At 32.9% G+C, this 12,500-nt stretch overlaps 1 protein-coding gene across 1 annotated transcript; it reads left to right on the plus strand.

Moving 5' to 3' along the window:
- Nucleotides 1–1,060: 1,060 nt before the first annotated feature.
- Nucleotides 1,061–12,358, plus strand: LOC119577280 (ribosome-releasing factor 2, mitochondrial-like). Its single transcript, XM_037925026.1, has 15 exons — nt 1,061–1,212; nt 4,876–4,994; nt 5,668–5,781; nt 6,780–6,932; nt 7,335–7,575; nt 7,980–8,193; nt 8,496–8,717; nt 9,259–9,390; nt 9,577–9,721; nt 9,866–9,982; nt 10,135–10,281; nt 10,395–10,495; nt 11,081–11,266; nt 11,645–11,791; nt 12,040–12,358. The coding sequence occupies exons 1-15, from the start codon at nt 1,061–1,063 to the stop codon at nt 12,208–12,210; spliced, it is 2,361 nt and encodes a 786-aa protein (XP_037780954.1). The 3' UTR covers nt 12,211–12,358.
- The last annotated feature ends 142 nt before the right edge of the window (nt 12,359–12,500 follow it).

Consider the following 12,500-nt stretch of genomic DNA (forward strand, 5'->3'; position numbering starts at 1 on the left):
TTTATAAATTTGTATAATATTAGTTAATTATATGTATTATATATAGTTATATAATATGTATAATAATAATTTTAAAATATTAGATATATTATATATATATATATAAAATTTTATATATATATATATATATATACGACAGGCGCTCAATATAACCTACGTATTATAATAAGGATATATAGTATATATATATAGTATATATATATATATATATATTATATATATATATAATATTTTATATTTTATATATAATATATATATATAATAATTTATATATATATATATATATATATATATATATTATATATATATATATATATACATACACACATATATATATATATATATATATATATATATATATATATATATATATATATATATACATATATATATATATATTATATCCTCTTTTAACTATTCATGTCTGAGCCGACCGTTGGTCACAGCATGATACTTACTGTAGTTTTCATTTTGTGATGCTCTTATGAGTACGGGGTTTTAGGTCCCCATTCTTCCACGGAAGTTCGTGTACCTTTTTTATAATATTCTCTTATTTATCGGTACTTGACCAGCACTTACTTGGCTGCTTGCCCCCCAGTGCTGGTAGGCAATCAATGTAAGTCCTTCCAGGAACAACGCGCTCGGTGTCTCTCAAATTTCAGATATTGCTTAATCTTAGTCCGACGCTCTAACCATTCGGCCACCCCTTAGATCATGCTTCCATATTTTTTTAGCAATTTAGACTGTTTGCCATTGCCTTCCGCCCGTGTATTTTTTATCGATCACCATCCTCTTTTCCCCGGCACTGTTGAGCTGCTGGCACCCGTGGTACAGGCAATCTTAGGTGAAGTTCCTTCCAAGGGAAACAACGAGTGGTCCCGTGATTGTCCCCTCCTTCAGAATTGCCGTGTGGACTTTTTGAGGTGACATCTCCATTCGGCCACCCGGCCCTTATTATCTTACCCATGCTAGGTAGAATATATATTCCTATCCATAAATCTCGTGTCTATAATTAGATATATCAATCTATATATCTATCATAGGGCCCCGCGGTTGACCGATGGGGTTTCCCGGATTCTTAGAACTTTCAGACGGCTGGTCTGAGTTCGCGGGTTTTTCGAGTCCACCCACTTGTTTACCCCTTTTAGCAGGCTTCCACCCATTGGCTGGGCACTCGGGGGACCAAGGGGACCACGTCGTGCCGGGAATAGAGTGTGACCGATAAAAAAAAAAAAATAAAAAAAAAACACCGGGCGGAAGTCTTATGGCAAACCCACCGCGCTAAAATTCAAAGAAAAAATATTGAAAGATACATTGATAGTTTCAAAAAAGGGGCGCGGTGGCGAATGGTTAGAGCGTCGGACTCAAGACTGTCACGACGACAATCTGAGTTCGAGGGTTCGAGTCCCCGACCGCCGCGTTGTTTCCCTTGGGCAAGGAACTTCACCTCGATTGCCTGCCTAGCCACTGGGGGCCAAGTCAGCCCAAGTCAGTCCCTGGTAAAGCCCGGGATAAAAAAGAGAGAAAAAAAAAAGGGTAACCACACCACCGCCTATTGAAGAAATGGGAACCCTATCCGTCCACTCCAAGGAAGCGTCACCAAACGTGTAAACGACAATTGAGTATCGATTCGAGACCGACCGGCGGCTCAGAATTAACCTCCGTTTTAAATGGTGGAGCACTCAATAGTGTTAGTAATGATAAATATAGAGAAATATTACCTAGAAAAATATCAATATATCCTAAAATGGACCTATATATATAAGAGATAATGTGAAACTGCAATATGAATATTTACTAGGACCTAGAATATACTAAATATAATTTATATAATATAATATAAATATATAATATATATATATATAATATATAAATATATATATATATATAATATATATATATATAATTATATATATATTATAATATATAATATATACATATATAATATAAAATATATATACATATATATATATATAATATACATATATATATTATATATTACATTATATATATAATATATATATACATATATATATACATATATATACAAAATATATATACATATAATATTATACATATATATTTAATACATATATATATACATATATATATATACATATATATATACTTTATATATATACATATATAATATATATATATATATATATATATATATATATATATAATCAATATCAATAACGGTATTGCTCATGTTTGAGCAGCCGTGGACCTCTCCACCATCCTTCGCCACTAAACTCGATCTTACGCTTTTCTTTCCACTTATACCATCGACAGCCCGCAAATATCTTTGATATTGTCGCTCAGTCTTGTCTTCGGTTGCCTCTTCCTCTGTTTCCTATCACCATCCCTGTCAGCAAGTTTTCTCAATACTTTTACTTCTCATTACATGACCAATAAACTTTAATTTCCTCTTGTTCAAGATGTCCAACAGTCGGTCTTTACAATTTATTTTCTCAGCACTTTATCATTCGTCTTCTTCTCTGTCCAGCTAATACGCAGTACTCGTCTGTAACACCACATTTCAAAACTATTGATCTTTCTTGTCTATCTACTTCAACACCCAACACTCAGAACCATATGATGCAATTGGGAAAACTAATGAGTTCAATAACCTCAGCTTTGTCCGTAAGGTAGTGCTTCGGTCTTTCCAGATGTTATTGAGAGCAATTGTGGCGCTTTTGGCAATGGTAATTTTTCTTTTTATCACCGGTGAATCATCATATGTATTAGTTTTTAAAAAAGCTCCAAGATAAGTGAACTCTTTCACATTTTCCACAATCATTCCATTGATTGTAACATGTTCATCATTGTTCATTGCCGGTTATCTTTGAATCTTCATGATCTTAGTTTTCTTGGCATTAAGAAATAAGCCAGCCTTTTCGCTTGCTTCTCTAACTTTATCTAGTAGTTGTTGTAGTTCAGTGATACTGCGGGCAATCAAAACTATATCATCGGCGTACCTCAGATTTGATATTTGTATCCTCCAACATCCACAGTCCTTCAAAATTCTCTAGAGCACCTCTCATAATTGTTTCAGAATATATATTAAAGAGGTGCGGGGACAGAATGCAACCCTGTCGTACTCCTTGTTTGACTTCGAACCATTCTGTTAACCCATAAGTGGTTCTTACAGCTGCTTGTTGTTGGTCATACAAGGCTTTTATTAATTGGATGATGTGTTTTGGAAACTTCATATCGTACATGTTATTCCAGAGGATATCGTGATCAACAGTATCAAAAGCTTTCACATAATAAGATGAAAACACAGGTATAGGTCTTTTTGATGTTCTCTGTTTTTCTCTATGATCAATTTTAAATTTAGAATCTGGTTTCTGGTACCTTTTCCAGGGCGAAAACCTGCTTGTTCGTCTGCAATTTCCTCTCTTAACTTCAACTTCATTCTTTCAGCAATAATTTTTTGCTGCTGTGACTTATTAAGGCAATTGTCCTATTATTGTTGCATTGGAGTGCGTCACCTTTTTTAGGTATGGGAGTAAAGACTGATTTTACCCAGTCTTCTGGCCATTTTCTTTCATTCCATATTTTTGTACAGAGTTTGTAGAAGAAGTATTCAACACTTTCGCCAGCATTCTTAATATATATATATATATATATATATATATATAATAGATACTAGAAAATAATTTATTAGATAGTATAATATAATAGTATATATTATAGAATATTATATAGAGATGAGATATAAGTATATTATAATATATATAGATAATATAATAGAGATATAGATATAGTATATATAAAAATATATAGAATTATTATATATATATATTAATATATAATATATAAGATTATAAGTATCATATATATATTATATATATAATAGATAGATATATATATTAATATATAATAGAAATATATAATTATATTATAATATTAATAATATATATATATTATAAAGTATATATTTTAGATATAGAAAATAGATATATAGATAATATAGATATATATATCAATATATATATATATATACAGAATATATATAATATATATTATTATATTATATATATATATTATATGTATTAGTATTATATATATAGTATTATAATAGAATATATATTCATAATATCTATGATATATATAATCTTATGTATATATATATAGATGTATATATGATATATATATTATGTATAATATATTATATGTATATATATATAATATGTATATTGTTATATATTATTTATATATTATATATATATGTATAATATATTATATATATTTATATATTAATAGTATTATTATAATATATATTATTATACATTATTATTTTATCAATATTATAATATTTTATTATTAATATTATATTGATATAATATATATATATATATAATATATATAAAATACGCACGTAAATACAGTTTTCGGATAAGAACGTAATTGTTTTATCTGTGGGAGGCACAGTGTCTCTAACTTCGAAAAATCTGTGGCAAGTGGAAAGGGCGTGTATGCTTATATAAACTGTTGGATTTATGAAATATATATTTGGCTTTGTATGTATTGTGGGTACAATCATAGTTCAAAACAGTATCTACTTATTATTATTATTTTTTTAGAGTTTCGTATTTTACCTGCAGTGAACTTTAGTCATGTTAATTAATCAAAATAGTTTTTGTCCATTGAAATGACTCAATTTCAATGTCTATTAACATGTCATGTTTCATTTAGTACTGGCAATATTAAATCTCATTTCTTTACTTCAATAATGAAATGCAAAAGAATAGAACTATATAATTATTCCAGAAATCATTATATACCTATTTTTGCATTTCTGCTGAACGCGTGTGCTTAATGTTAGAGGATGTACATCAATTCACACAATCATTCAGGTTCTTAAAGGAACGTTTATCTTACTTTCCCGTCGGAGTCAGCAGGAGACCCACAGCATGCCAAAGATATAGACCTGACCAGCCAACTGGAGAGATCCGCACATTGGCCAGATGGCAACATTGATGCAGGTTAGGATATTTTATTTTTGTCTTGGCAGTGATGTGTAAGAGATGTACATTTTTGGTATTCCATGACTGAGGCAGTGAAAACATTACGAGACTTAGAAACATATAAATAATATAAAATATAATAAATATATAAATATATAATAAATAATATGAAATAGATAATATGAAACGCGAAGACATCAAACTTACGCTTACAATATCTAATGAGATATAATATGAAGTATGATACGTACCGGTGCCAGTTAAGTATACGGATACATAACATTACATATACATATGCATATGATTGATAGGCCATTGCATATGCAATGATATTTACATGATTGCCTATATACTATACATGTACACATATCACATACCATATACACATATACGCTACCCATAACCAATACACATAGAAGCAATACCATATACACACACAAGCACACACACACAGCACTACACAACACACACACACGACACACACACCACGAATTCCACCACACACACACACACACAACATGTAAATAATATATAATATATCTTACACTATAATGATACCTTATATATAATAATATAGATATATATATATATCATATATATATATCTATTTATTTATTTATTTGTTTATTTATTTTTTTATTATTATTTTTTTTCTCTTATAGTGATATACTAAAAGAAACTTTCTTCCCAGGTAAAACAACGACAACAGAAAGAATGCTGTATTATAGTGGTCTGACACGCACCGTTGGGGAGGTGCATGATGGAGACACAGTCATGGACTATATGGAGCAAGAGAGGGCTAGAGGTGGGTGAATCATTTTAAGATTATCCTTGCAGAGAGTATCTCACTCGTATCAGAAATGTAGCTTGTGGTCCAAGATGAAGAGGGTTATGTATGGATATATCCTAGAAATTCACATCTTATGGCTTTCATTGTATTTATGGCCTTATGCATGCTGATCTAAGGATGAGGATAGGAAATTTGAAGTTGGATAATGTTAATGTTAACTTAATATAGGAGGAAATGTGTAATGCAAGTGGCCCTTAAAATTGCTTTGAACTTTTTGTTTAAGTCTATTAGTTGAACATTTTTGCCTCCTTTTAGGGATACCTTACCCTGTTTATATGTTACTTTACCCATAAGTCAGTGTCAGATATGAAATTAATGGCTTATACTGAGTTTTTAAATTTAGAAACACTACCATGTTCTTACAGTGCACACAACAGGTTTATTTGAAGATGCATGAACAGTTTTGAAAGGGATATTTCAGCAGCCTGCATTTCCTTTCTGTTCACTGATGGCTAATTCTACTGACTGATTGAATCCTCCCCTATAATCATCGTGCCCACTTTGAGTCTGAGTAATGATTTTTTATCCTGTGAATACCATACACTACCCGACTGTCGTATAGACTGTCTGACCCTTCCACCTGAAATGACCTGCCTCTGCTTCTATGCGCTTTTCCTAACCTTTTTGTCTTGTGCCTTGTTACTCCCCTCTTCATCTTTATTTACCTTCCTCTCATGACTCCTTCAGGTGTGAAGATAAAATACAGAATTTCAAAGCAGTTGCCTCATTTTCTACTAAATGTATTTTGAGTAGTCTATTTCCTCTGCTTTTGAATTTGTGCAAGGAGGGAGCTATTAAAAAATTGGATTATACATAAAGAAGACATTACCTGATATATGTATAATGCATATAAACTTCAGTTATGGAGTGAGAATGGATTAATGAATTCTAGAAACTGGACGCTGCTTTGTGGTTCTCTAAAATCCTTGTCACATTGTTGCTTCCCTTTTCAGGGATAACAATAAATTCAGCTGCAATTACATTTCCTTGGAAGAAACACAGACTGAATTTAGTAGACACTCCAGGACACATTGATTTCACGATGGAGGTTGAAAGGTCGCTGAGTGTGCTGGACGGAGCTGTTGCGATTTTTGATGCCTCAGCAGGTTAGAGCAGTTTCAGTTTGGTTAAGATCTGTAGAGAGTATATGTATTGAGATGTTGGAATGTACATAAATTGTGTGAATTTTTAAGAGTATTTTCTAAGGGTATTCCAGTTTTGTGATTTTTTTAAAGATAGCTGATTTTTAATTCAAGGAAATTCTTTAAAAAATGATCCACAGAAAGTTATTCTTTGGACAAATATTGAAATAATGAGTGTACAGGCTAATATGATAATATGATATTAAGGAATATTACATAGAATATTTCTCTTGCTTCTCTTGAGTGATTTTATTCACTTCTTTGTATCCTCGCAGAAATTCCATATTTAGTATTAAGTTATCTGGTATCCCAGACAGCCTTTGCATTTCTGTCACAAATTTTGAGAATGCTATCAATAACTGGCAGGAGTCGAGGCTCAGTCTTTAACTGTGTGGCGCCAGGCTGACCGCTACCAAATCCCTCGCCTCTGTTACCTCAACAAAATGGACAAGCCTGCAGCCGACCTAGCCATGTGCTTGACCTCAATTAAGAATAAGCTTCACACAACACCACTAGTGCTACAGCAGCCAGTTGGACAAGGGAAAGGTTTCACTGGTGTTATTGATCTGATTCACATGAGGAGGATGGTGTGGAACCAAAATAAAAGGTATGAATGAATTCAGATGATTATTAAGGCTTTTTGTGGCAGTGACAGGATTCTGGGAATGTCAGATTTAATGGGTAATGTGAAAAGGGAATATCTGTGTTTTTTTCTCTTTTCTGCATTTTTATTTTATTTCTTGAAAATCAAAAGCTAGGTATTTGTTTTTCCTTCAATTCAGCTGAAATATAAATGGTGCTGAATTAGACATCACACTCACAATTCCTGTAAAACGAGTGTGTGCTCTGATTTTTGTATAGACGTAAAAATAAAACTAGTGTTAAGTATCAAATGCTGTTATTGGCTAAGGATATGATAAATTTATAATGGATATTATAGAGTAATGAAAAGCTTATCAGAAATATATATTGTATATTAAAAGTATCTTAATTCTTTTTACTTTTGGACAGAGGTGACTATGGCAAAAGTTATCAAATAACCAATTTATCGCAAGAAAACGAGAAAGATCTCTGGGAGCAAGCATTCCTCGCAAGGTGTGAACTGACAGACACACTGGCTGACCTGGACAACACCCTTGCAGAATATGTGTTAGAAAAGGAATCAATTGAAAATATTCCTCCTTTATTATTAGAAGAAGCTGTTAGAAGAGCAACACTCAGTCAGGTAAGAAGGCTTTTTACTAGTTTTTGATATTATTGGCAGTCCTTTTTTTTATAAAGTGTTTTGGTTTCAGAAGCCATGTCATGAATTGAAAGTATATCCTTTTCAAACTGAAAAAAAGTGATAGAGGTAAATATATTTGCAAATCTGTTTTCTGTATTCTCTTTGATAAGTTTAATTAATTTCCTTTCAGTAATATTTCTTATGAATTATTGATATTTATTCTTGAATGTGTTTTGAGATGTATTGCTGCTAATGCTATGCTTTCATTGTAAGAAATTAAAGATCATCATTCTTGATTACAGGAAGCTGTTCCTTTGCTAATGGGCAGTTCATACAAAAATACAGGTGTGCAGCCCTTAATGGATGCTGTCATCAGATACTTACCTTCCCCCAGTGAGCGTACAAATGACACAGTGAGTCTGTATGCCCCTCATTTGTGTGCTATGGCTTTCAAGATCATACATGACAACCAGCGTGGAGGAGTTTTGACATTTATCCGTATATATTCTGGCCAACTAGAACAGGTATGGACTGGTCTTTGATTCTTGTAACTGCATCTTCATGTATGGATTAACTGTACACTTAAACTTTGTAGGGCCTTCAGGTGAAGCAAGCTTAAGCCCTACTGTGGTTCCAAGGTTAGGAAGGCATCCATTTGAGGTAATGGGTTTCACCTGCCTCATAGAAATTCCTTTGAAAGAAAGTGCCATGCTAACCCTTGTGAGTGAGAGTTTTTGACATAAAACCAATCACGATCACTTGATTATATTCAAGGGTATACATAATGCACTTTGTATATATGTTCTTGGTATGTTGTAGAAAAAGGATTTAACACCAACAGACTGTGTTAGTTTTCTAAAACATTTTGTATTTTAGTGGTAAGATGGTTGATGATGATAAGTATTATGTTTAATTAAAGTTTACTCAGCAGTATATCAGGTAATATTTCATTGAAAATGATAATATATTTGCACACTGTAGATTCATATATTTGGCCATCTTTTGTAAAGAGTGATATTCATACCATTCTCATTTAAATACATGATTGCAAACAATAACTTTCAGGGACAGAGACTTTACAACATCAACCAAGAACAAGGAGAGAAAGTAGGACGTATCATGATTGCCTATGCGGATGATCTGAAAGAAGTGTCATCAGTGCAAGCAGGAAATATTGTTGTGGTCACTGGTTTGAAGGTAATGATATAAGAAGAAGGATCTGAATTATTGATGGTGAATATAAGGAATGTGTGAACTAACATTTTCTTCATTATATGGCATTATAATCTGTATTACAGAATGATACAAGTGAAGCTTTCTATAATCATTTAGAATGTGTTATTGTAGTGACAGAGGGTAAGTTGAAGATATTTTTACTGTTAGTTAACAGGCACTGGTGACACACTTGTTGGAAGTCAAAGCATAGCAAATAGTGTGATGAAGAAAATGAATAAGGAAACAGGAGAAAAACAAACACCCATCTTGTTAGGGGCCCAAGTTCCAGAGCCTGTGTTCTTTTGCTCGGTAGGTGAGTACTTGATTTACATAGGCAGAGCTGTATGAAATTTGTCTTTGATGATTAGTCTATAGGATATCACACTAAAAAAACAAATATCCAAAAAGAAAGTGGGTTGTTAAGTGGATGATATATCACCAAACTGTCCTCCTTCAGAGGCTCCATCCATGTCCCAGCAGAAGGCTTTAGAAGAGGCTCTGGTCCGGCTGCAGAGGGAAGACCCGAGCCTTCGCGTAACTGTGGACCAAGATACTGGGCAAACAGTCCTCTCAGGTTTGCTCTATTGTGTGTACTTGTCTTGAAAAGATATGAATGAAAATGATTATCTTCACACTGTAAGACATGTATTTTTAAGTAGAAAAGTATTTTAGATATTTTCAAATTGGATTATAGTTCATTGGAGAAAAAAAAAAAAATCTCTTTAGGCATGGGTGAGCTGCACTTGGATATAATCCGTGATAGAATATGCAAGGAATACAAAGTGGAAGCAGAGCTGGGACCTTTACAGGTGGCCTACAAGGAGACGTCTCAGACTGCTTGCACTCATACTCTTGATATAAACAAGACCATAGGTATGAATATTTTTCTTTACATATTGTTACATGTTTACGTAAACTACTCTCCATTTAATTTAGTATGAAGTTATATAAAAAAGAAAATAATTATAAATGGTATTTTCTTTTAGGAGACCGCAAGCAGCAGATTAAGATAACTCTCTCCATTGAGCCAAAACGTAATGAGAAGTTCAAGTCTGTTAATCTAGCCATTTCCAAAGATACTCAAGAGGTAAGTTCCATTTAAAAAAGGTAATTGAAGAAAGATGAAGATTAACCCAAATGCAGTGGGAAAATGTTTTGTTCACTGTAGTATTGTTTTGTGAAATATCTCTGCACATAGAAAACTCTGCAAGTGCTTAGCCACAAAGGAGTCAATTAGTAGACCTCACCTGATTTCACCCTTCCTTGAGTTTGCAGGAAAATACTTATTTTTACTACTGCTATCAATATCGAGGCTGTTATTTTTATTATAGACTTTGTAATTATTAGTGTTATTGACATTACTAACAGCAGTATTAGATACCAGAAAATATTTTTGAAAATCAGGGAAAAGGGTAAACAGTAGGGACATGTAGTACTCATAATTGTTGACTTTGAACTTGTGGAGCCATCTGTGTGTAAAAATAATAAATAAATTAAACTCACAGTGGGCATGGTATGTACATACATACCATCCCCACTGGGTTGGAGTTAAGTATCATCTCCTTGTAAAGATCATATGAAATGACATTATTTTTTAGGATATTTTATTTTAACAAGATTCCAAAGACCTTGCCATCACAGAAGTGAACACAAAAGATTGATTTTTTCCCAGAATCTTTGTGCAGTTCGCCATTACCATCTGGCAGCTATAAACCAAGGCATTAGTGCGGGTTTGAGAAGCGGTCCTATTGTAGGCTTCCCTGTGGTTGATGTGAAGGTTTGGCTACACTGGCTGGAGATTGGACGGGGAACCTCAGAGACCATGGTGTCAGCGGCTGCAGCTCAGTGCTTACATCAGGTTTGTTAATGCAGCTGGATGGGGACTGTTTTAAGTGTGCTACTGTGTACTTGAATTATCTAGAACTTGAACTCTTTTGGAAGGAAAAGAATACCAAGATTAGCTGAAATACAATGAAATATTATTATAAAAGGCCTTGAAATTACTGAAAAGTTCAGGCTGTTGGAAGTGAATACTGAAAAAAATGTTTGAGAAAATGAGGATTAGAAATATATAGCAGAGAGAACTTTGTACTTGAAGGGAAGATTTGTATAGGACAAAGTGAACAGTTACTTTTAAAACTATAGTTTAGTTAGAAGCTAATTATTCTGTGGAGATGTTGATGATGCAATATATAATGTATATCATTGTTAATAACCTTTCAATTAATGCTTTCAGTTACTACAGAAGAGCAATTCTCAGCTTTTGGAACCTTTTATGCAACTGGAAATCATAACAGAAGAGGAAGCCACATCATCTGTGCTGGCTGACATTTCACGCAGGAGAGGCAACGTCCTTCAAGTTGCACAGCGTCAAGATATGAAAGTACGATTATTATTTTAGTATGCATTTCTGATATATTTGTATTGTGATTTTTTTAAGTGTTAGATCATTGTGCAACATAATGTACTGGTAATGATATGATGTGAAATGTACCAAGATATGTAAATACTGTTGTGAATGCATTGCTTAAATATTTTTGATCACATGTAATATCTTTCCAAATTAATGCACCACAGGATTACAGAACCCATTTTCTCTGATATGCAATTGAGATAATTTCCCCTTTACAGGTCATCCAAGTAGAGTGTCCGCTGGCTGAACTAGTGGGGTACTCCACAACTCTACGAACAATAACCTCAGGCACTGGGTTTTTCTCCATGGAACTCTCAGATTACCGACCTATGAGTCCGTATGATCAGGCGGCAGCTATTGAATCCATTACTGGGTTTGCGCCTTCCTAACTGCCAAATTTTACAGAGGGAAATAATTTATTATATGTACATAATTGTTGCGAATTGTTGATAGCATCTTTAAAATGTATATATGTTATTAACACTGTGTGTACTGTACTTATGTGTATTATTTAGAAAATAAAGTGAATTTAATATGCATTGGCATTTAGATATTTATGATGTATCCACCACATTGTAAGATGTTTAACACATCTAATTTATCTCCAAATAGGCTTCACTAGCATATTTTTTCTCTTTTGCAATATCTTAAGCCAGAGCCTCTGTGAAAATGCGTTCCC

Source organism: Penaeus monodon, chromosome 9 (genome assembly GCF_015228065.2).
Source record: "Penaeus monodon isolate SGIC_2016 chromosome 9, NSTDA_Pmon_1, whole genome shotgun sequence".
Classification (NCBI taxonomy): Eukaryota; Metazoa; Arthropoda; class Malacostraca; order Decapoda; family Penaeidae; genus Penaeus; species Penaeus monodon.

Bases quoted from the DNA above. Each gene is read 5' to 3' on its own strand.
- LOC119577280 (XM_037925026.1), top strand. From the start codon at position 1,061: ATGGGGTTTCCCGGATTCTTAGAACTTTCAGACGGCTGGTCTGAGTTC. The intron at 6,933-7,334 runs GTTAGAGCAGTT...AATAACTGGCAG, and splicing joins GATTTTTGATGCCTCAGCAG to GAGTCGAGGCTCAGTCTTTA. The intron at 11,792-12,039 runs GTACGATTATTA...TCCCCTTTACAG, and splicing joins CACAGCGTCAAGATATGAAA to GTCATCCAAGTAGAGTGTCC.